This window comes from Rhinatrema bivittatum, chromosome 4 (genome assembly GCF_901001135.1).
Source record: "Rhinatrema bivittatum chromosome 4, aRhiBiv1.1, whole genome shotgun sequence".
In the NCBI taxonomy this organism is placed as follows: Eukaryota; Metazoa; Chordata; class Amphibia; order Gymnophiona; family Rhinatrematidae; genus Rhinatrema; species Rhinatrema bivittatum.
Window position 1 is genome coordinate 41,264,517 of NC_042618.1, and position 25,668 is coordinate 41,290,184.

Below are 25,668 nucleotides of genomic sequence, written 5' to 3' on the forward strand. Positions count from 1 at the left end.
TGTAGACAGATGGACACAGGACCAGTGGGTTTTGCTCCCCCCTGCCAGGTGATGGAGCAAGCTGATGTCACAGTATATATACTCCTGCAGTGACCCCAGCCTGCCAGTATTCTCTTCAATAGCAACTGTGGACAGACTAGAAAAAAAAAAAAAAGGATAAAGAACAGGCAACCATAACTGTACTCAACCAACAATTAAGAACATAGGTACCCCAAGCTAGGGACTGGATGAACACTTACTTCTGACATATCCAGGGAGGTCAGAAACCTGACTGTACAGCCATTATCACAGATCGTAAGGTTTCCATGCTGGTTGACACTCTTGAGGTCCAGGCTGGGATGAAAGGAACCTTCTTCTTGGGTCAACAAAATAAACAGAATAGCGCCCCCTATTTTCCTGAGATGAAGGCACAGGAACCACAGCCCTCAGCTGGAGGAGCCGCCGAAGTGTGGACTCCACTGCCTGCTTCTTCTGTGGAGAGTTGCAAGGAGACACCATGAACATGTCCCAAGAAATGGTGCGAAACTCCAGCACATACTTCCTGTATCACGTCCAGGACCCATTAATCCAATTTGATCTTGATCCACCTCTTGATAAAAGAGATAGGCGTCCCCCATCTCCTCCTCCTGAAGATGGGTTGGCAGACCTTCATTGGGAAGTTCAGGACAGTCCGCCACCCAAGCCTGCTCCTCTTGGACTGTCAGGGACGAAAGGACCGAGTCCTACCAAAAGGGATAGTCCTCTGAAAGGTCGAATTTCTGAAGGGAAGAAAACGCTTGGAACCCCCAGGATGACTCCTCAAAGAAAAGGGGTGCTGCAATTGCTTATCCTCCAGTAACCGGGGAACTGGAGATTCACCCCACTTATTGGCCAGCTTTTCCAACTCGCTTCCAAACAAGAGTGAGCCTTTAAAGGGCATTTTTGTAAGATTAGCCTTTGAGGCTGCGTCAGCTAACCAATTCCACAACCATAGCTGACATCTGGCCCCCAACACTGAAACCACTCCTGTGGCCAAGGCATGGACCAAATCACAGCACGCGTCAGCCAAAAAGGCGGCAGCAGATTCCATAACTGTGAGCCCTCCCCCAATACCTGTTCATTGTATTTTCCACTCTTTAGTTATAATGTAAACCATATGATGTTCCTACTAATATCGGTATAAAAAAATTCCTCAAATAACTGTTCTGGAATTCACTCCAGAATCATCCACCTCCTGAGAGAGAAGCAGACAAGAGTGCAACAGGAAGCAACCTGCAAGGTCATTGCCACTGTGTCAAAGGCTGGCATAAGGATAGATTAAGTGTGCCTATCGTGTACATCCTTCAAGGCTGCTCCTCCCTCTACAGGGATAGTCATCAGTTAGATATGGCACAGACAAGCACATCCACTTTGAAAAAACACAAACGCTCTCTCACAGCTGGATCCAGAGGGTATTGGGCCTTCCAATGCCAGACCCCCTTTGAAATTTGCCTCTGGGGTGTCACATTCAAGATAAATCAATTCTTGAACAGCATCCATAACAGGAAAAAAGCAAGAGGCTTTAACGCAAGGAGACCAAAATGGGATTCTTTTTCGGCTCTGACAAAGAATCCACCCCAGGCACTCCAAGAATCTTCAACGTCTGGGAAATCAGAGCCAGCTCTCAATTTAATAGTCTTCTTTCAAAAATCACAGCAATCCCCATAGGGAGATGCACATCCACCATTTGCTGGAGATGGAGATTACTGGCAGGCTGGGGTCACTGCAGGAGTATATACTGTGACATCAGCTTGTTCAGTCTTCCATCTGCTGGCAGGAGAGCATAATCCACTGGTTCTGAGTCCAACTGTCTACGTGCTAGGAAAACCAAAATTACAACAATCCAGTAAGGGTAAAATAAGGTTTCAAGAGGGGCTTAAGACCGCAGAGCATCCACAGATTTAAAAAAAACAAACAAAGAGACTTAAAATTGATTTATGATTGTCATGAAATAGCTTCAAATCAATAAGAATTTCAAGACATTTCCTACATGAAGAGACTGGCAGCAAACTTAACAGAAATAGATACTTCTTTTGAAAAATCTAGTTTGCAAACGTGTCACCGTGAACTATCAGTTTCCGACATGTTTAGCAAGAGATAGCACATGGTCTCCTCTGTTGAGTAAAACACCCCATTTGACAGGGTCAAGGTAACCCATGCCTGCTACCTGAGGGCATTCATGTGATTTAGGCATCTATCACATTATTCCAGGAAAATCATGATGGCCACCTTACAATGATCCTCCTCTCCCCCAGGGTCATGAGATGTAGCCACAGTACATCACCGGGGCTGAAGAACGACAAATTCAATTGTACCACCCTTAAGCCCAGCCCTTCTAGGGACGCCATCTGGTGGAACAACCCCTCCTCAAACACTGGTGGGTCATAGTTAGCATTCATAAGGACAGCCTTGCCATACATGCAGCTAGCTACAATGTTTCAAGGACAGACATACTTCCCCAGGGCTGAGACAAGCAAGTATACTCCTAGACATCAGGAACAGGCAGCAGACACCATGTACCACCGTTGTATCCCTTGGCCTCACCAGGCTGTCCAATCCTTGGGGTGTTGGTAGGGGCAGAACCAGTCACATCTCCCAAGCATGTCCCCATTTGCTATGACCCTCCAGAGTGGAGCTATGTGTTTTTATTCCTGGCCCCTTCCCCAGAAAGGGAGGGGGGGGAGTAGTGCTGGAACCTGTTAAAGAGATAGGTGGGACCAGTGTTTCCATACTTGGCCCCTATTTATCAGAAGCAGCAGCTACACTTGGCTGCTCTGCCTTCTGTTTCCCAAAATAGCTAAAATTCCACTTGTGGGTCCTCCACCAGGCTTAATGTGAGGAGGTAACATCTTCCTGCCCATGATGGGGGGGGGGGGGGGGGGGGGGGGGGGGCACAGGGAGGGAGCAGAAGGGATAAAACACAAAGGTAGAGAATCATCTCTACATTACTGATTGCAATGGGGGAATTTTCACCCTTGGGCAGACAAGAATATGGGTAGCATAGAAAGGCTTAGTCGGGTGCCCACCTGCTCTCCCATCCCAAGGGCTGGATCCAGAGAAGTAGAGCCTAGAACTTAGCAAAATGTCTCAGGGACTCAGAATGAGGCCTCTGCCTTAGTTACAAATGGGGTTGCCTCCACGGCAACATAGTGATGGCTAGCTGCTGTGAGGTGGCTCAGTTTTTCTTCCCCTGCAGTTTTATCCAATCAAACCTTGCCCAAGAACGGGGGGGGAAGAGAGATTAAGAAGGGGAAAGAATACCTCCCATACAAATAAAAAGAGGTGAGGGAGAAGGTGAGCCTAAGGGAAGGGACATCTCTCCCCCCCCCCCTCCAAGGAAACCAAAAGGGGGAGCTTGGATTACCCCAATGGGCCTGAGCAAGAGTCTCTATGCAATCGGAAGACTGCAGGGGACTCAACACTCCTTCCATTCTAACCTTGGCGAGAAAGAAAAGAGGAATCTAAAATGCTAATTAAGTCCTCGATTGTGGAAAAGGCTTTAAACAATTCTGAAACAGAACAACGAATTTAAAAGGCGCAGCACTACATAGAGGAAAAAAAGGGCAAAGAGAGCAGTCTAAAACTAGCAACCACTACCAAAACGAAAAAGCGCTGCCAAAACTAAAGTCAAATGTAAGAAGAAATCGGCTGAAGCTAAAAATACACTGGCCAAAAAAAAATGAACAAAAAGGAGAGTACATAAGAAACCCTCTCTGATTCGAGGAACCGGGGGGGGGGGGGGAGGAAGGCCTCCTAGTGGAAAGATACGAATAACCTACTGCCCTGCTGGCACGGCTACAGCTTTGGGATAAACTAATAAGAAAAAACCCCCAATATACACCCCCTCTTTAGGGCAGCTACAACAAACTAGCTCGGCTGGGTTTGGACTTTTCTTTTTCTCCTCCTCTTCTGCAAAGGCCCTCGAGTAGCCAGTGGGGGCGGGAGGACTTAGTGCAGAGAACCACTTAACAATAGTTCTAAGAAACAGCCCTACCAGAGCCCGTAACTTGACTCCTCCCTCATTAAGCGAGGTCATTCGCTAATAATTAGGTGCAGGTGACAGCTTTGATTGGCTTGTCTGGCCAGCCAATGGAAGGCCGGCGTCTGCTCTTCCCACCCTCCCCCACTCCCCACCAATGCGGGCGTGGAGCTCGGGAGGTGGATCCGCGGCGCGAGGTAGGTTGATTCCAGGCTGATGTGCTTCGCTTCAGCCTGGCGTAGCCGCCTTAGTTAGAACGAGAACATTCTCGAGGTGAGTGCGGTGGGCTGCGTGACTGATTTATCCGTAGCGGAAAACGGTTTAATCAGCTCGTTATGTAATTTGTTTGGGGGGGATAATCTTGATCTCTAATGTGCGCCGCATCTTTGTTTAATTGTTCATTGTTTACGTTTGATAATAATTGCTTAATTGTTTTCTTTTTTTTTTTTTTTTCTTCCCCAGATTCCCTGGCTGAAGGGTATCTCGCTTTCGTTGAAGGGTTTTTAACCAGCCCGTGGCAGGAAGATTGAACCGGTTTGGCCGGCACTGCGGTGTGCCGTTCATCCCACGGTTTTTATTTAAACCCCCTCCCCTTCCCCATACTCCAGCCACCGTTCGTCGCACTACAGGGCGAGCAGCGTTGTGTTTATGTCTTTATTTGACGAAAACGGTGAGTTGTCATAAATGAGGAGAAGGGGGGGTTTTCCTGAACGCGGACAGAGGATTGAGAGGGCTGGTGTGGGTGATGATAAGAAGCTGGAGTCCGCCCAAGGTCTCTGGTGCGCATCGCGACCGTACGGTTTGCGAGGACAAAATGGCGCCGGTGCCTCGTGAGGAGCAGCGCTGTGACGCATTTTGCAGCAGTGCTACTTGGGGAGGAGAAGCGAGTTGGGGATGGGTTCAGCGGCTATCATGAAAAGGGGAGCTAGTTAAACCGAGACGGGGCGGCTTTTGGGTCGGGGAGGTGGTGGCCTTGCTTCCCCCCCCTTTGCCTCTGACGTGGACTTCAAAGCAAGGGGTAGGAAATGGCCGGTGGCGGGGGCCACTGCGCATGGGCAGCCGGGGCTTCAGGTTGTTTCGATGCCTAATTGCTGCAGTTATGAGTCATCGGTAAGTGGCGGGCGGTGGTTGGAAGAAAGGGAGCGAGCAGGGGCGTTCAACGCGCGCACCGAATGCTGCGTTCATCTTTTTCACGATCTTTCCTCGTTTTTTTTTCCCCTTCGTGTTCTGAAGCAGCGTTAATAGTTTCTTAACTAAATAAATAAAATAAAGACAAATGATGCTTCGACATGGGAGGGGGGGGGGCTGCTTCTCGAAGAAAATACTGCTTGCATAGCTTTCCCGGATGGGCGCATGTTTCCGTAGCTATCATATGGTAGGGTACGACCTGGCGCATGTACACTTAGTAAGAGCAAGTGTAGCTTTTGGGTGTTTAAACTGGACAAAAGGGCCTGTAATGTTGGAGGTAGGTCACGTATTTTTTATTTGTATTATAGCCAGTAAGTTCTGAAACCTGTAAGGTGGGCTTAAAGAATGGTCTTTCACTACTGTACAAAACCAAAGATGTCTTCGTGGTTCCTGTTGCAATTCCTCATAAATCAACTTCAAATGGCAATTTTTTTTGCTTCAACTGTATTGCTATAACCCTCAATGTTTCAAACAAATGGGACTGGTGTTTTTCAGCCTATTATTTGAGGTCCCAAGCTGTTAACTGTAAAAACTAGGCTCTACCTACGTAGTATGTGACCTGATTGAGTTTTATGGAAACTTCCCTGAAGTTAACTTGCAGTATGTTTAATATGGTGATTTTAAACTCTGTAAGGTGGAAGGTTCTTGAGCAATCTGAAGTACTGATTTTAATAACTTATTTTGCAGAGCTGTTGCGCAGCCATTGGTACCTGTTTTGGGGGAACATAGCATACAAGCAAGACGCTCACAGCCTCGGCGAAACATTTTTCATGTCAGAGACCGAGAACTCTTGCACTCGTTTATGTCATCCCCTCTTCTCCAGACAGAAGATACCAAAAACTTGTAGTCAAAGATCTTTTCATCCTGTAAAGGCCACTAATAAACCAAGATGTCTGTCAACGTCAACCGCAGTGTTTCCGATCAGTTCTATCGCTACAAAATGCCCCGTTTGATTGCTAAGGTATCTTTTCTAACTGTATATCTCTGCTCTTGCTCAGTAGTAATACTTTAAAGATATTTGAATTTGAGAACAAACAACAAGAAATGGGCAGTTTAACAGATTAAGTGGTATGGGTGCACAGGAACTCTTTTTTTTATTTTTTATCTATTTTTACAAGTTTAACTTGTAGGAAAGTTGTATAAATGTGTTCAAGCTCCTATAGCTGGTAGCGGAGATGTACCTTTGCAGTGTGGATAGAAATTGATGGGTAGACTGGTCCATTCTGGTCTATTGTTATCTACTATTGTATTAGAAATTCAGAACACTAATTGCTTGGGAGAAGCAGGCTGGAAACCTACTTCCCAAGTTATATGCAAGCTTTTCCATAAGCTCAGATGACTTGTCTATTATAAATACCCTTTACTTTACAAGAAAGTACTGCTGTGCTTAAAAGCTGCCTTAAAGTTCTTACTCCAGTTAGTTATTTGGCTTGGCAGTATTGTGGAGCCCAAGCTTATTGTCTAGAGATTCTTGCTGGTAGGGTTTGCATGTGAGCCAGACTTTCATATGCAAGTTTAAGGTCTACTGCTGTATAGTAAGATAGTCGTCAGTCACATTAACCAATAAAGCTGGAGTTGTAGCTTTGTTTTTTTTGTGGTTGGTTAAAGTATTACCACAGGGGGAAAACTGTGAATGCAGATATTACAATCTTAATGCAGGGAACTTTATACTTGTATTCTTTCTAGTCTTGTCACTGATCAGGTCTCATTTGTAGAAGTTTGATCCTGAGATGCTTCACCCATCCACAACTGTCTAAGTGAATTGAGTTACTGTATCTCCTAGTGGTAGGCAGAGAAACGGCTAGTGAACTAGCTGAAGATTCAGAAAGTTTCTTTTTTTTTTTTTTCATTTAAAAAGTGAATCTGGACCAAAGGTAGTACTAACTATATGCAGTTGTATCTTTAAAAGACTTGCTTTGTGAAAAGTCAAAATGAAAAGCAAGGTACAATCCTTGTTCTAAACAAAACAAAAAAAAGTAGCTAAATGGTATCCAAAAAAAAAAAACCAGGTGCATTTATGGCACTGAATTTTAGTGTTAATCATTGTCTGATAGTGTTTTTTGGACCTGTGATGTTTTGGGAAACATTTCTAAGGTCTGGTCTGATAGGTCTATATTGGATTATTTTTTTTTAGGTCGAGGGTAAAGGAAATGGAATAAAGACAGTAATAGTCAACATGGTTGATGTTGCAAAGGCGCTTAATCGGCCTCCAACGTGTAAGTATACTTAAGTGCCTTTTTTCTTTTTGAAGAGATAAATTAGTTCAACTAGATTCTAGAGATCCATAACTGATACTTCATGAGCCCATACTTACTAAAGCAGGGTGGAGAGCTACAAGAAAAAGCTAGGTTTTCAGGATATCCACAATGAATATGCATATAAGATGTGTGCACTGCCTCCATTGTATGCAGGTCTATATTGTAAATATTCTGATAACATGGCCTGTTTGTGGCTCTTGACCAGAATTGGCCACACTTGCTCTTGGGGGGGGGGGGTTCCTGACACTCATAGGACAAATTGATAAACATTTTGGGGTGGGGGGAGCATGTCAAATTTAACATGAACATCTTGATCAAGAATTAAGCAATAGCAAAGGGGCAGAGTGGAAACTCAACTGAGCTAATCCTATTAGCTTGTTGCTAGATTTTTAATTTGGCAACGGACTCAAATTTAATTCTTTAATATTGTTAAATCTTAGTAAAATATCCAATTTCAATCAGAATATTGAAGGTTGGAAATGATGTTAAGTGACTAGCCTAATGTAGCATTCTTAAAAAAAAAAATTGTCAATGTGCTTTGCAGTTTAATCTATGACTATACAAAATTGTTGGAATAGGACTCTTAAGTAATATATTGCAGCATACTGAGTATAAAACTTGTATTTTGTGTGCATGTTATAATGTAAGAGATTTGCCTGTTCACTTGCTGCACTAATTCTTTTCCTGCTTTTGAAGATCCCACCAAATATTTTGGTTGTGAGCTGGGAGCACAGACCCAGTTTGATGTTAAGAATGACCGTTACATTGTCAATGGATCTCATGAGGCAAATAAGCTGCAAGACATGTTGGATGGGTTCATCAAAAAATTTGTTCTGTGTCCTGAATGTGAGAATCCTGAAACTGATCTGGTGAGAATCTCCTATGAATACACAAATATTCTCTAAACTGCAGAATGTTTATAAGAATCATAAGTGGGAATAAGTTTAGTATAGGTAACAATTGCTTGTGTAAACACCATTACATTTTTAAACAGAATACAATTAAGGTGAGTGTCTCTCTAGACTAGATATGTAGGCCTAAAGATGAAACAGAAAATGTAGATCTGGTATTCTGACAAATGTGGCAACCTGCAGACTTTGTATTAAGAGCAAAGTCTATTAGTAAAAACTTCCAAAAGACATGGGTGGGGATTTAGAATTGAAAGCAGTTATAAGATGGGTGCTAACTTTAACATGATATTTGTGCTTGGGAATGGTAAATTAATGTACTCGGGTTCAATATTTTTAAACTGTTCTAGAGTGGTTAGAACAAATGTTAAGTCAAAAGGATTTAAATTCTTCATCCAGCTAGACCAGTCTAGATGCATGGGTTTTACTTCCAAACCAGCAGATGGAAACAGTGTAAGAAGTTTGCAGACATTGCTCCTTATGGGCTGCTGTGCTGACAGGCTAATGTCGCCAGTATATTGCAGGCTGTGAGCTTAGGCTTGGTGAAGAAAACAAATTTGGGTGGCTGATATCAAGGTAAGCACAGCTAGTGGACCCAAGGGGCTTGATTAGGATTTTTCTCCAGCTATGGCTGCTGGAATTAACCCCCTTCCCCGGTGCATCTTTTTTTTTTTTTCTCTTCAATGGTTATTGCTACAAAAAATTGTGTCTTCCTCCTTTCTGAGTCCTGTGGCTGTGCAGCATTGCTAGACTGCAAGAAGCTCCCAGGGAGAGAATCAATCACTTACCTGAAGTGTGAGCAGCTCCTCTTGGAAATCCAGCTTGAGAAACAAAGGATTAGACTGCTGTATCCAAGACCAGCAGAACAAACATAGGAGATGCCTACTCCAAACGACTCCCTTCTCGCAGTTTAATATGGCCATTGTTCCTGTCATAGGAACAAATAGCCTACAAAATAACCCTGCCAACGAGGCTCTCCTAGGGCAGACAACTCCATGTGCTGCCCTCTCCCCACCTGTCCTAGCAACAATAGTACTATATACAACAGCTTAAAAAGCTCATTTAAGCACAGCTTCTTATATCTTCCTATCCTGAGTATCTGAGGGCAGAGGGCCTCCTAGTGACAGCACAAAATGAATGCATCTGCTTCAGGAAACTCCATCTTTTTCTTTTCTTGAGCAAAGAGGGGATACAGCCTCACCAGTTGGTCAGGGAGTAGGACACTCCAAGACTAGTCTTAAGATTAGCAGGGCTGTGGACAAGCTTTCTCTTGCCTGGAGCTCCTGAAGGTGCCAAAGGTGAATGTTTCAGTGTTAGCAGTTACCAAGAGAACCTCTATTCGGGTGGCAGCTCTGAAGGATTTACAGGACAAAAAACTAGAGGTGCACCTTAAAATTATTTGGAACTTTCTGCTCTGGGCATCCATGTGGCAGTGTGCAGCAGTTTATTCTGCGGGCCAGCCTGAGATGGGTGCAGCAGCTACAGGGTACTGGGAATCTTAACCCAGGAGTCCGAGCAAGCGGACACTTACAAGCAGCAGCTTATGGGGCCAACGCTTTTATATGATTTTATTCGCACTTCGAGTCTAGGACAATGGTCTCTGCGGTTTCATCTCAAATACTCTTGTGGTTATAGAATTGGTCAGACATTTCATTGAAGGCTGAGCTTGGTGAGCTCCCCTTTAAGGACAAGCTCCTTTTTGGTGAGTATTTGGAGAGGGTGATTAAACAGCTCAGCAATAATGAAGTGCACAAGCTAGCAGAAGACAAGCTCTCACTTTCAAGGCTAAAGGAGTCTCACTCAGAGCAGAGCGCCGGAGGCAGGCCTTAAATTTCAGTCCTAGTCCCAATCCTTTTGTGGATGCAGAGTGAACCAAGAAGGCCAAATCTCTACAATGAAGCAAAGCCGACCCACTCCTCAATCCCAGCCGTCGGGAGTGGAGTGGGTCAAGATCATGTCAGACCAGTGGGTTCTAACCTTCATAGAACAAGGCTATACTTTAGAACTTGCTCAGCTGCTACAAAGCCTGTTCATGGTATCTCCCTATGCATCCACAGCAAAGAAGCTTGTCCAGAACATTCAAAGGCTAAGAATGCTGAAGGCCATAGTTCTGTCCCCCCAGGAAGAGAGGGGGACAGGAAGGTACTCCACCTATTTTGAGGTGCTCAAGAGAGAAGGAATATTTCGCCCCCATCCTTGACTTAAAAGGTGAATGCAGCCCTCACGGTTCCAGTTTCTGAATGGAAACACCTATGTTATAGCAGCAGTGCAAAGTGGGGAGTGTTTAGCTTCCCTGGATCTCTCAGAAGCATATTTGCACACAGGATGATCTCGACATATCCCAATATCAGGTTCATGATCTTCAGGGAAACACTTTGTTTTGCACTCCATACGGTTTAGCCACTGCTCCAAGGACTTTCACAAAGGTATCTGTGGTAGTAGCAGTAGCCCTCAGAAAAGAGGGGGTTCTGGTGCATCCATATCTGGACAATTGGCTCATTTGAGTGGAGTTGGAGGACATTTGCAGACAGGCGGTGGCAGTGGTATTGCACTACTTGAGATCCTTGGGTTGGGTTGTGAACCCAAGCCAAGAGCTTTCTCTCTGTCGGGAAAGGAAAATAGATTCTTACCTTTCAGTTTTCCTCTCATGTAGTACCACAGATCAGTCCAGAGTTCCACCAGGTAATGGAGAGGGTTTTAGAGTCCACTCGATCTGTTTTGGATTATTTCTGAATGGCACAGATTTCTCCTTAACCCTTTTACTAAGGGTCACAAATTATGTAGTGAACTTCTTGGTCCTCTGATCATTCTGGGGGATATAGTAAGTAAAGTAGTTGATTTTTATGCTTGGGTACTGTAACAAACTTTAATACCAAGGAGATGCAGGTGGCACACTGGGTTAAGAGGCAGTGCTTACAAAACTGTGTCAATCTGCTGGAAGGGAGGCAAAACCCAGGGATCTGGACTGATCAGGTATGTTCAGGGAGCTGCCACTTCAAGGGGTAAAAACCAATTTTATTTTGGCTGAATTTCTGGTTTTGACAAGAATATCTTGCTTGCCTTTTGATCCTTAGTGTATCTGGGGGTTTGGTTCAAGACCAGGAAAGACAGGTTCAGTCAAGATTCAGAAGGTGCAGAACAAAGTGTATGCTTGGAGGATTCAGAACTATGGTTCCTGTTCATACCCAAATCCAGACAAGTGGGTTATGCCTCCCTACTATCAAATGGAGGCAGAGAACTAAACGTCTCCAGCACTGATACTTAAACAAGTGCCACATGCAGTCCCTCAGTATTGGAAGGTTTGCACATCTTCCATCTGCTGGAGACAGTCTAGCAAAATATTGAGATTGGACAACTCTCATTGAGGTGTTAGATACTTTCGTAGGTCATCCCTTAGGTTGAGCTGGGTGAGTGAGGAGTTGGTGACCCCTGTTCAGTTTTAGCCTGTAGCATCCAGGGGTCAGAAAGCCAGGTGTCCTGATTCCTCTTTCCATTTGAGGTAGTCTTCCCCCACATCACCAGGCAGTGGCAGGGAAGTATACTTTGTCTGTTCACTGTATTTTTCTTTGTGATAAAGATACTTGCAGCCTGTCTTACCCACATCCCTACCAACATGTTATCAATATCTGAGCTTTTCTATATTGTGAAGAGGTACTTGGTCCAGGGGACCACCTCTGCTATTTGGGTCTTCTCCATCCATGGAGACACTACAGTGAGAGCAATTCGGCAAGGGGAGTTTCTGGCCTACTTGGGTCTCCATTAACTATCTGTACATTCCCCATACATGCCAAGCATCAGAAGGAAGCTTTGCTTCATGGTGCTGGGACAGCATTTCCTGTTTTGGGCTCTCTTCGGGTTGGCGACAGCTCCAGATTTTCACAAGTGGTCATGGTGGCAGCTGCACTACAAAAGGGGAAAGGGTTCTAATTCACCCTTACCTGAATCATTGGCTCATCTGGAGGAAGTCAGTTGGTCCAGAGGGTGCTGTAGATATTGTGAACCTGGCAGTCATCTGATGCCTTGTGAAGTTGGGACACCAACTGGGCAAGGTATCTTACCACAGGATTTTGAAGCTGCAGTCACAAGTATTCCATCTTCTGTGAAGGCCAGTACCCAGGGCCTGGGATTACCTGCAGGTGCTGGGTTCTGTGGTGTCAACATTAGACTTGGTACCATAGGCCTTTGCTAACATGCAGCTACTCGGTTCCCTTCTGTCCGGTTTGTGATCTCTGGGGAGTTTTAGTGGCCACTAACACTGCAGGGAGGCCCCTAGTTCCAGTCTCATGATGGCTGTCGTAACCCAATTTGGAGAAGGAAATGGATCTGGAGGTTGTGGGCTCTGTGGTGTTGACCACAGATGCTAGCCTCAGTTTCATTTTTATTTTTTTGGGGGGGGGCGCAGTGTCAAGAGGTGGCCCAAGTTTGTGGCTGCCAGCAGAAGCATCCTGGTCTTGGTGGTTTGGAAACAAGGGCAGTGTGCAGAGAATTCCTGCCTCTAGTTCAGGGATGAATGTTAAGTGTTCTCAGTGTGACTGCAGGTGGCAATGTCAGTGGCAAGGTGGGATAAAATCGGGGAGTGGCTCTGGAGGCACAGCACTTTTGTCTGGGCAGAGCAGAATCTACAGGGATTGTGGCATTTTATATGGCAGAAGTGGACAAAGTGTAGGTGGATTCTCAGCAAGCAGCAGTTGGATCCAGAGGAATGGGAGTTATCAGAGGCCTTGGACCTCATCAGAGCTAGATAGATCCAGTTGGGGGACTGCCCTAATAGTGTTGCACTGCAATGCCAAGGCAACAAGTGTATTCAGTTACAGGAGAGAGGAAGGAGCTAGAGAGTGATGCTCTGGCTCTCTTGCAGGCAAGGGGAATTCTGCTGGTACATGTGTAACAGAGCACCATCCAGGTAGGGTGTTTGGCACCAGTGGCTGCGGCACCCATTTGCGGATCTGATTCGGCTCTCCATGGATGGGTCCAACAGGTGGCTCATCTTCAAGGACTGTGCAAACAAGGATCCATCTGTTTTAGAACAGATGGACTGCTTTGTCTCATGGCTTGGCTTTGAGAGGAAACAGTTAAGTGAGGGTACTTGGGAGTCTTATTGCTATGCAGCTGCAGGCATGGAGATGTCAATCTCACTGGCTTATGTCAGGGTGTGGAGGATTGAGGCCTGGTGTAGTCAAGAGGACCTAGATTCATTACAGGTGGATATCCCACACATTGGCTTTTTTTTTTTTTTGGTGCTGCAGGGCTTGTCTAAGGGTCTCTCCTAAAATTTACTTCAAGTGCAGGTGGCAGCCTTGGGATGCCTTTGAGGAAAGATGCAGGGCAAGCAGTTGGCATCTCATCTGGATATCATTAGATTTCTCAAAGGAGCCAAGCACTTGCATCCGCCACTGTGACATGTTCTCCATGGAATCTTAACTTGGTGCTGCAAGTTCTTTGTAGCTCACTGTTTGAACCATTGCAAAGGGTGACATTGAAGGATCTTACTTTGAAGATGATTTTTCTGTTAGCAGTTCAGCAAAGAGGATTTCAGAGTCTCAGGCCTTGTCCTGTAGGAAGCCATGCCTGTGGATTTTGGAGGATAGTGTCCTTGAGTACAGTCATAAATTAATATATTGATTTTATATATGGATTTAATCACAAAGGTTTAGCAAATGAATGACATACACAAGAACAAAACATTTCCTAGCATGTTACCAGATGGACTCAGGACCAGTGGGTATTGTGCTCTTCTGGGAGACTGAGTCAGATTTCAAAGCTGACGTCACTCTATATACCCCTGTAGTAACCTCAGCTCTTCAGTATGTCTCCTAGCAGATGCAGACTCTATCCCACACATTAGAATAGTGTTAAGAATTACAGCAAAGAAGAATCAAATTTACCTTAAAGAAGATCAAGCCCCACTCCTGCAGTGATACCTAAGGGTCCCTCCCCCCAGTCGAATTCCTGAAGTGATTGCCGATGTTCCTCAGAGGTGTGCCTTGGGCCGGTAGCTGGTTCCCAGCATGAACTTAGCCCCCAGTGTGGCTGAAAGGCAGCAGGTGCCGAACAGAGTGTGGCAGTGAAGGTAATTCCCTCTCCCCCGCAGCTGGAGATGTGCCAAGACCAGGTAAGAGAAAAATCTTTAAACTCTGGTCTCCAGTGCTCAGATTGCCGAACATAATTCTTCATCCGGCGAGGTTAAAAGGGAGCACAGATCGGGTTGAGCAGCCTTGGTTGGGCTAGGCCCTGATCCAGTGCAAGGGTCCACACACATGGGAGACCCTCAGGGAGTAGTCGGTGCCATCTTCCTCTCTCAACCGGCAGTACACGTGTGGCAGGCCGATGCGTCTAACTTGCACGTGTGCAATACAGCTACACGTATAGAGTTTACAACTGCACACGTACAAACACAGTCAATGGCACTAGCACCCAAGAAGGCCAGAAGGCTTTCTTTGCTCAGCATGCCACAAGAGCCACACAGCCTGAGTTGGAGTCCTGCCTTTATCAACATTGCAAAGAAGCCCAGGGGGAACCAAAGCCTGGTCCCTTGCTGTTTGGGAGATGGTTCTGGAACTATGGACGATAGCTCCCCAGATCTATGCATCTCAGATATGGCTTCTCCACAGGAAAGGCACCTCTGGGGCCCTTACTTGGACTCCCCCTGGGATTAACATGGACCCAGGGACCTTCTGGTTGGAATTTTTCCAAGGCCTGCAAGCCTTTGTTCAGGTGCAATCAGCCCCAGGCTCAACCCCTTTCAGAAGCACAAGATCCTCCCAGACCTGCTCGGATGCCTGAAGACATGCCTTGCCTAACCAAGAACTTCCCTGACGGGGACCCAGACACCTCAGATGAGGGGAAATCCCTCCAAGAATGGAACCATACCAAACCATGCTTCACTTCTTCCTCAAGGACAAACTACCAGCCCTTGTTCCCAGATGCTGGGTATCCCAGGCACGGACCCTATGGTGGAACCAAAGAAGAATCCCATCTTGGTGTCCTTTTGTAAGGCCTCATGCTACTTTCCAATTGTGGAGTCAATCTAGGAACTGATTGACCTGCAGTGGGATGCCCCAGAGACCAGCGTCAAAGGGGGCTGGGCCTTGGAGGCTCTATACCCTCGAGTGGGTGACAAGGAACGCCTGCATTTCCCAAAGTGGACACTATATGGTCTGTGCCATCTCAAAGCAAGCAACTATTCCCATTGAGGGAGGAGCTGCATTGAAGGATACTCAGGACAGACAACTGGAATCCATCCTTAAGCAGGCCTTTGACACTGCAGATTGCTTCCTGCTACGCACTGGTGGCAAGTTCCTGCTTGCTCCTCTCGAGAGGCAAATAACTTGAACGTATACCTGTAAGACGATAGAACCTGCAGCAGCCTTCCTGATGGGTGCAAGCTCAGACCTGGTGCGCACCTCAGCCAGGGGCATTGCCTCTGTTGTGGCAGCCAGAAGACAACTATGGCTACTGAATTGGTCTGTGGATGTGACATCTAAAGCAAATCTCACAAGAATTGGAGAAGTTAGCCAGCAAATGGGGCGAATCCCCAGTGCCTCTGCTACTGGAAGATAGGAGTGTAAGAGCTCAGCATCCCTCCCTCCCCCCCCCCCCCCCCCCCAGAAGAACAAAGGGCAGAGGCTTGCAGTGCCTTAGACCTTACAGGAACCCACAGTTCCAGACACCTGGTCCCTCCAGAAGGTCCCAATCCTTTCGGAACAGATCAGGAGGGGAGCAGGCCTGGGGGCAGCCTCCATCCATGCTCCACAATGAGGAAGCATGGATGAGGAAGAGGTAGGCAGTCGGCTTGCCCTTTTCTACCAAAGATGGGTTGGACAAATGAGTACTAAACATCATTCAAGAAGGTTACTCTTGGGAGTTCCACAGCATCCCTAGAGACAAATTTGTCACCCTACCAATCCCACTCAGACTGGCAGAAATCAGCCTGAAGGCAATAACTCCGCTTCACATGCCCCAACAAAATATGGGGTGCTATTCTATCTATTTTATCCTTCCCAAGAAGGAAGAATCATTCTGGCCTATTTGGATCTCAAGAACATCAACAATCATCTGTGGGTACTACATGTCTCCATGGAAACTCTTTGCTCCATAATAATGGCAGTACAACCAGGAGAGTTCTTAACCTCCCTGGACCTCTCCAAAGCCTACTTCACATCCCATTCGTCAGGATCACCTGTTCTTTGCAATACTGGATCACCATTACCAGTTCTGAGTGCTACACTCTGGCCTAGCAACCACCCCCAGAACCTTCACCAAAATAGTGGTGGCAACACTAAGGAAGGGACAACTGGCTGATCAGGGCAAAATTTTCAGAAGAGAGCTGGCAGGTGACCAGCAGAGACAAGAGCCTACTGCAGGAACTTGGGTCATGAACATGGGCAAGAGCAGTCTGCAGCCCTCTCAATCTCTAGTGTACCTGGGGGCCTGTTTCAACACCAAACAGAACAGTCTTCCTCCCTCCCCTAAGGGGAAGGAAACTGGAACTACAATTGACCAATGCACACCCCAAGGTATGGGTCTATCTTAGTCCTCTGCCTCATGGCATCAACCCTGGAGGTCGTCCCATGAGCAAGAGCCAATATGCATCCACTCCAGCACTCCTTACTGTCACAATGGGACCCACTGTCCCAGGACTACTCAATTCACCTCAAACTACCAGCAGAGGTATGTGGTGGCTACAGGAAGACCACCTAAGCAGAGGAGTGAACCTATCCCCACCAAACTGGACCTTGTTCACCATGGATGCAAGCCTGTGAGGGTGGGGAGCCCAGGGTCATAAACTGCCTGGAAGCTCAAGCAGTCAGTCTAGCATGCCTGCAATTCAGCCACAGACTCAAGAGGCAAAGCAATTAGAGTAATGTCTGACAACTCGATAACAGTTGCTTACATCAACCACCAGGGAGCAACCAGGAGCTAGCAGGTGTCTCTATTAGACCCTCTCATGGCATGGGCAGAGAGAAACCTACAAGGGATCTCTGCCTCCCACATCGTAAGAAGACATCTCAGAGCCTGGCCTTGGGAGAATGGACATGGTCTACCACAGCCTTCCAACTGATAATAAATGGCTGGGGCCTCCCAGCCGTGGATCTACTGGCCACACCCGTCTCAGTGCCCAAGTCCCCAGGTTCTTCAGCTGCAGATGATCCAGGGGGTCGACACTCTCATCCAGACTTGCCAGAGGAAGGCTTACTGTATACCCCCCACGGCCACTACTGGGCAAGGTCATCCGCAAGGTAGAGCATCACAGGGGATTAATTCTAGTGGCACCAGATTGGCCAAGACAACCATGGTACACAGACATGCAAAAACTCCTTGTGGGGAACCTTCTGTGGCTCCCCCCACACTGGGACTTTCTCCGGCAGGGCCAGATTCTCTACAAAGATCACTCTATTCTCTTATGGTCTGCCCCTTGAGGAGTTGTCTGAAGAAGCACAGTTTATCAAAGGCTGTGATTGACACCCTGCTCCGAGCACACAAGTTCTCCACATTCCTGTCATACATACAGATCTGAGAGTATTCAAAGCCTGATGCAAGGAATGCGGGATACTCCCACAGACAAAGATTCCCATGATTCCAGAGTTCCTACAGGACTGTATGAAAAAGGAGTTGTCACTCAACTCCCTCTAGGTCCAAATAGCCACACTGTCCTGCTTCAGAGCAGAAGTGGACGGTATCCAGCTATCAACCCATCCAGATTTGTCCCACTTACTGAAAGGGGTTAAACTGACCACCCCTAAAGTAGCTGGTGCTTCTATGGAATCTTAATCTAGTATTAGACTTCCTAGCTGGGGCTTACGTCAGACCAGTATGCAGTCTGCCACTACACCTCTTAACATTGAAGATTTTATTCCTGGTGGCAATATGTTCAGCTCATCACATCTCCAAACTAAAGGTACTATCCTATTGGGAACTGTTCCTTAGGTTCGCACCTGGAATCATACAGCTGCACACTGTCCCCTCCTTCCTATGGAAAGTGGTTTCAGTTTCACTTGAACCAAACCATCTCCGGATGAACATAAGAACTCAGGAAAAGTCACACCACCTTCACTATCTAAACTTCGGCAGACTCCTAGTGCGATACGTGGAAAGATCGGAACTGGTGCGCAAAACGGATCACTTGTTCTTCACAGCGGGAAGAAACAAGTGGCTTTGCAGGCAACCATAGCCCGCTGGATCAAAAATAATCAAGGCAGCCTGCATAGAGGCAGGAAAGACCTTACTACTATAGGCTAAGGCTCATTCTGAGGGCACAGGCAGTTTCTTGGGCAGAAATCAAGTTAGTCACCTGTCGATCTCAGGCAGCAACGTGGTCCTCCATACACACCTTTTCCAGCTTCTACTGCATGGATGTTCAAGCCCAAGAAGACACAGTACTGAGTGGGTCACGGGCAGCCCCCTGCCCTGTCAGGAAGTAGCTTTTGTACATCCCACTGGTCCTGAGTCCATCTGGCTACACGCTAGGAAATGGAGAAATTACTTGCCTGATCTTGTCTTCCTTAGTGTAGACAGATGGACTCAGCATCCTGCCCACAGCTGCCCCAGAAAAGGAGAACCTCTAACAAACCTCGAGACTATGCAAATACGGGTAAGCCGCAGCCTACTCCTAGTTCGACACCCACAGTTTGGTGTCTGTGTTAATTGGTTGAGTGCACTGGTGGCCTCCAGTTTGGAAATCAGTTGAACCAATTTAAGCAAAGATATATCCACAATGGCTTTTCGAAGAGAATACTGAAGAGCTGAGGTTACTGCAGGGGTATAGCTAGAGAGTCAGACTTCAAAGCTGACAAGTCTCCCATCTGCTAGCAGAAGAGCACAATACTCACTGGTCCTGAGTCCATCTGTCTACACTAAGGAAAACTAAATTATCAGATAAGTAATTTCTCCATTAACTAAAAATATAAAACTGAATACAGTCAAGTCAAAAAATTAAATAGCTTGATTGAAACAAGTTTTGAGGAGAGACCTATCTATGTTTAACACGTTCACTCTGCCAAACTTCTAGAGATAAAGAATTCCAGAAATTGGGTCCTGCTACAGAGAGCATTCAAGAGTTGTGTGCAAATGAGCAACCTTTGGGAAAGGAATATCAAGGAGATAGTGTGAGTGAAGATTGCAAAACAGGTTGATAAAACTTAAGAAAAGCATTTGCCCAGGGACATGAAATATCATTGGTAAAATTGGTCTTATTCACAGACTTAAATTTGACTGTCAAGAATAGAGTAATGATATGAGACATGCAGCTGAGTTCAGCAAAATCTGCAGTGGATGGATTGTGGAAGACAGAATACCAATATGGACTGTTGCAGTAATCAAAAATTAGATGCTTGGAGGACAGTCTGAAATTCAGGAGGATGAAGTAATTTTCTCAGACCAAGAAGAGTTTAGTCTGTAAAAGCCATGTTGAGTTACTTGTTTAGTTTGAGGTTTGAAAGAAGTGTCAATTGTGACACTTAAGCTTTTTTGCTTGCTTTTTGTATTGTGAATGACTGAGGCAGATGGAAGTTTCTTAAGAGGCATGAATGGGCTAGAAAGATGGTTTTGAACATGTTTAGTGACACTTGGGTTTTGTTGTTTTTGCCAAAGATGGTTTCTTTCACCTCAACCAGATAAAGCTTCTGGCCTTTCAGAATTGGTCTGGGGAGGGGGAAGCATATGAAAGAACTTCACTTATTGGATGTGCAGCAGACCCTGTAATCTTAAGATTAAAAATATCAAACAATTTAATCAAAAACTAAGGCGACTAAATCCACTATTGCTTGTTGGTTACAAGATTTTTTTCAGTCTATCTCTGTGGGGAGGTCTAGTGTGGGAGTGTTTGGCTAGAGCAGAAGTGACTTCTTGGACTGTTGCACAGGAGATCTTTAGTGTGGCAGGTGGTCTTCTCTTCACACTCATCAGGCATTATCGGTTGGAGGTGCAGGCGTCTGAAGCGAGTTTCGATGAGTGAGTGTTCTCAGTGGGTCTTTTGGGTTCCCACCCAGTGTAAGAGCTTGTGTACATTCCACTTGTCTGGAATATCAACAGGAAAGGAAAATTTGGTTCTTACCTACTGAACTTTGTTGGAATACCACAGAAGTCCAAAGGCCCCAACCCTTGATTTCAAAAGACTAGGTGATTTTTATTTTACTGCAGAGCTTGAATTTGTATATTTAAAACTTTTCTATACCGTCATATAGTAGAGCACCATCACAATGGTTTACAGTTAGGCACAAATGTGGTTTCTAATTTATCCAAAGGGTGCAATCATTATACAGTTACATAGTTCAATAATATACTCTAAATGGGAAAGGGTGTGATTACCATTTACTATTAACTGTCTTTGTAATTTAATACTTAAATTGTGAGAAAATAACAAAAGTAAGCAATACTGCTTTTTCTTGGTGAGTTCCTGCTTTGTGTATGTGTTCCATTACCTCACTGTGAAATGCTTTTTTGAAGAGCCATGTTTTTAAGCCTTTTTTGAAGTTTTATTTCTTTCATTAGTCTTAATTCTAGTGGTAATGTGTTCCATAATAATGGTCCTGCCAAAAATAGTGCGCTCTCTCCAACTTGGGTTAACTTTGCTGTTTTGACTGAGGGTATGGTTAGAGCTTTATTGGCTGATCTGAGGTTTCTTTGGGGGACATGTAGTCGTAATGCGGTGTTTAGCCAGTCCGAGTTTTCGTCGTTTATTAGCTTATGAACTGTGCATAGTGCTTTAAATTGAATTCTCTGTTCTATTGGGAGCCAGTGTAAATCTGCAAGTGTTTGGGTGATATGATCTCTTCTGCCTCTACCAGTAAGTATTCTGGCAGCAGAGTTCTGTAGTATTTGCAGTGGCCTGATAGTGGTGTATGGTAATCCTAAGAAAAGTGTGTTGCAGTAGTCTGGCAAATATTAAAGCTTGTAGTACTATACGAAAGTGTTCTGATTTAATAAGGGTTTTAGTCTTCTAAGGATCATTAGTTTGGCGTAGCCTTCAATAAAAACAAGAGATGTGTTGCTTAAGGCTCAGTTCCGTGTCTATAATTACTCCTAGGGTTCTAGCTTTATCAGTTAAGTCTACTGATTTGTCATTTTTAAGTCGCATGGGATTTTGAATTCTTTCGATGTTTCATTCAAGATGTATAAATTCTGTTTTTTCAATGTTGATTACTAGTTCCATTTGGTTTAATAGTTTTATGTCTAGGTATAGCATTGCAAAGTTTAGAGTTTTTTTTCAATCGATTCTTATATATTTAGCAGTGTATATGGTTGGACTCTTTGGGGACCAAATATTTGTTCCTGTCTTGTTGGAGGCCCCTGGCTGTGTGGTCTCCAGTCCAATCTAGGGTAATGCATTCATCCTAGAAGGGGAATTTCAATTTGCAGTAGAGCTTATCTTGGGTACAGGTCAACTAAGGGACTGCAAGTGGCACTTGTGGTTTAAGTAGCAGTGCCTGAAGTGTGTGGTGTTTTTGGGGTGGGTGTTTTGTTTTGTTTTTTTGCCTCCATCTGCTGATAGGTATGCATAACCCATTTGTCTGGACTAATTTGTGGTATTCCAGGAATGAAAACTAGCAGATCTTTTGGGCTCAGACAAGCTTTAGATTCTGTTTCATGTATATATTATATTAACCAGATGGTATGCCTTGCTTCCTTTCAAAGGGGAATAGGTGGAGAAGTGTATACTCAGTTTTACCATTTATAGTAGAGGAGAATTCTTGTGCTGTAACTAAAGATCACTAATAGTTTAACATGAGAATTAACTGTCTAGTTCAAATCAGACCCTTCTAAAGGCATCACTAGCTTAGAATAAGGAAATGATGGGGGATTACATATCCAAGGGATTGCTGCTTCCCAAGAAAGATACAATATCATAGATTCAATCTACTTATTGTCTAATGATGCAGGGCATAAATGTTTAGTGAATTTAATAATTTTTAATTTGTTTTTTATTTTGGTTTATGTATGTTCGGTTGGATACCACTTATTTCCATTTTTTCAGTTATGTATGTTTGGTTGTAAACAGTTTTGATTCTCTGAATTGTAAAGGCGGTATATAAACATTTTTAAATAAGAGTATATGGTTTCCCAGCCCTCTCTTGAAAACACCTATCCAGTCAGGTTTTCAGGATATCTGAAATATTTATGTATATGAGACTTGCATATTAGTGTTGGCATTTCTTACACATATTCACTCTAGGGCTCCTGAAAACCTAACTGGATAGGTGTTCTTCCAGGAGAAGGTTGAAACACTGCTAAAGGTACAGGCAGCTTTATGGACAGAACTTGTCACAATTTGCAGAGCAGCAACCTGGTTCTTGCATAATTCAAAGCACAATCTCAACTTTAAGCCAGGGAAGAGGTCTATTTTGGTTCTAAAGAATCTTGCAAGCAGGCTTGGGCAGTATCTCACCCCGTAGAATTGATAGCTTGGGTACATCCATTTGGACTGGGTTGGATGAAGGAGAAATTACTCTAATTTTTCTTTCCTCAAGTCCAGCCAGACAAGTCAGTATGCACTTTTTCTGCCAAGTATATTTTCCTAGCGTGTAGCAGATGGACTCAAAACAAGTGGGTATAGTGTGCTCGTGCTAGCAGTTGGAGACGGATCTGACGTCAGCATGGGTACATATACCCCCACAGGAAGTGCAGCAACTCAGTAATTTCAGTCTCCAAAAGCAGTTTGGAGCTACCTCACGCTCGCTGAGCGTGTTTCCAAATTCTACACAACTAAATTCATAGAAACCTACCTGAAGACAAGCCCCGCACTCCTGCGGTGATACCAGTCGGTCCCTCCCCCAGTTGAGTTTCCCGAGGTGATTTCCGGGGTCCCTCGGAGGTAAGGGCCTCGGTCCGGTGGCCAGCTCGCGGCAGGGACCTAGCCCCTGAGTGAGAAGGGCTCGGGCACGGCGTAGAGGCAGCCTCAGTCCCGGCACGGCGTAGAGGCAGCCTCAGTCCCGGCACGGACTTGGGGCCCCCCCCCCCCCCCCCCCCCGAGCGAGATGAGTTTGGGCATGGCCTAGAGGCAGCAGGTGCACTTCCTCGAGCACGGGGGTGACAGTACTCGCCCTCTCCCCCCGCAGCCAGAGACCGCCCGGGTCGCAACCGGGAAGCGCCAAAGACAAGGTAAGGCGTTCATCTTTACTTGGTCTCCGAGGAAGCAAGGATTCGCAGAGTCTGCCTAGGTGGCCATCCACCGCGGAGGTTGCCATTTTCCTGCCTGGCTTGTCACTGCGTGTTAGGCACACGCTGTTACGTCCATTCCCTGGCACACATGGAGCGTAAGAGATCCCATGCATCAGCGGAGCCGGTCCCTCCAGCATCAGGCATGAGCCTCTGCTCGGCATGCAACCTCAGAGCCACACAGAGCAAGGAAGCAGACTCCCTATGTGCCCAATGTGAAGAGGCCCTGGTAGTTCCAGGCCAGGGCCGGTCACAGCCCAGTGTACTCGCCAGTTCCTCAGGGAACACCCCGGACCTAGCAGGCAGCAGTGAGCAGCCGGGGACCCCGAGGGACCTGGTACCCCTCAGACCAGATCCCGCTTCGCTCTCCTGGGTGGAATTATTCAAGGGGATTCATGGCTTTGTCACAATGCAGGCTGCTCCCCGAGCGGGTCCCTACATACCGGATGACCCAGCCCCTGGACCCTCAAGACCTAGGCACGGCCACACGCCACCCTCACTTATGGGGATTCAGATTGCCCTGAGGAAGACGAGTCCCCCTGAGGAGGGAGAACTGCCCTTGGGGGTTGAACCATATCGGACCATGAGGCACTTCTTTTTGAAAGGGGATCTTCCAGGCCTGATCTCTCAATGCCTGTCGGAGCTGGCTATTCCGGGCCACGATGCCCCTGAAGAACCTAGAGTGAACCCCCTGTTAGAGGGTCTGCGCCAAACGTCTCACCATTTTCCCCTCCTACAAGTAGCTCAGCAGTTAATCGATCTGGAATGGAATACGCCGGAGGCCTCATTCAAAGGGGGTCGGGCCTTGGCTGGCATGTACCCCTTAGACCCGGCAACCAGGGAGAAGCTGGCGTGCCCCCAGGTAGATGCCATAGTAGCACAATTGTGAAGCGCACCACCATTCCAGTGGAGGGGGGGACGGCCCTCAAGGATACACATGACCGGCGCATGGACACCAATCTGAAACAAGCCTTTGAGGTGGCAGCCATGTCCCTACAAATTGCGACCTGCTGCACCGTGGTGATGCGTTCCTGTTTAATCACAGGCTAGGAACAACACCCTGGGAGAAGAGATGGAATCAGCTCTCTCGTTCCTCACTGACGCAGCCTCCGACCTAGTCTGTACAGCAGCCAAAGGAGTGTCATCCTCAGTGGCAGCCAGGAGACAGCTCTGGCTACATAATTGGTTGGCCGACTCCTCCAAAACACACCTCATGAGAATGCCCTTTGAGGGATCCCTCCTGTTCGGCAGCGACCTTGAGAAACTGGCCAATAAATGGGGCACCTCTCAATTACCCCGTCTACCAGAAGACCGGTCAAGGAGGAACCAGCGCCCCTTTCCTAGGCCACCCAGGGGTAGATCCTCAGTACTTTAATCCTTACAGGACTCGCTACCAAGCACCTCGTTCTCAGACCAGGAGCCAGTCCTTTCAGCCTAGGCGCAACAAGAGGGGAACCGGCTCGGGTCCCGGCCGTACCCCACAATGGCAACCAGCCAACCCATCCGGGGTAGCAGCCATAGGGGGCAGGCTATCCCTCTTCTACCAAAGGTGGGTCGAGATTACCTCAGATCAGTGGGTCCTAGCCATCATCCGAGAATTGTATTACTTGGATTTTCTTCGACTCCCGCCGGACAGGTTTGTGGACTCTCCTTGTTCGCCATTCAAGAGGAAGGCCCTAGAAGTTTGTGGAGGCTCCTGTCCCTAAATGACATAATCCCAGTGCCTGCGAGGGAGATGCATTATTCCATTTATTTCATCGTGCCCAAGAAGGAGGGCACTTTCCAATTCCAAGCTTTACCCTTCGGGTTAGCCACTGCACCGCGGACCTTTACCAAGGTCATAGTAGTAGTGGCAGCGTCCCTCGGGAAGGAGGGAATCCTCATCCATCCCTACCTGGACGATTGGCTGATCAGGCGAAGTCGCCAGAGGAGAGCCACCAGGCAACCAACAGGGCAACCAACAGTTATAGCTCTTCTGGAAAGCCTAGGATGGGTTGTAAACTTAAACAAGAGTTCCCTACAGCCTTCCCAGTCACTGGAATACCTAGGAGTCCGATTCGACACCCAGGAAGACAAGGTCAGGCTGACCTCCAAGAGAAGATCAAAGCTCTGGAATAGTCTGCAGGCCCTGCTGAGCGCCACCTGGCCCACAGCTTGGGATTGA

The 25,668-nt window shown here is 46.3% G+C and overlaps 1 protein-coding gene across 2 annotated transcripts in view; it reads left to right on the forward strand.

Moving 5' to 3' along the window:
• Window positions 1-4,083: 4,083 nt before the first annotated feature.
• EIF5 (eukaryotic translation initiation factor 5) overlaps window positions 4,084-25,668 on the forward strand; it is a 97,182-nt gene continuing 75,597 nt past the window's right edge. Inside the window, exons 1-5 of one of the 2 annotated variants that reach the window (XM_029598011.1) lie at window positions 4,084-4,194; window positions 4,460-4,667; window positions 5,873-6,146; window positions 7,320-7,401; window positions 8,140-8,312. In XM_029598011.1, coding sequence (XP_029453871.1) covers window positions 6,075-6,146; window positions 7,320-7,401; window positions 8,140-8,312 — 327 coding nt within the window. In that variant the 5' untranslated portion in view covers window positions 4,084-4,194; window positions 4,460-4,667; window positions 5,873-6,074. Of the gene's footprint in view, window positions 4,271-4,459; window positions 4,668-5,872; window positions 6,147-7,319; window positions 7,402-8,139; window positions 8,313-25,668 lie in introns of both variants that reach the window. The other variant, XM_029598009.1, reaches the window with a different exon arrangement.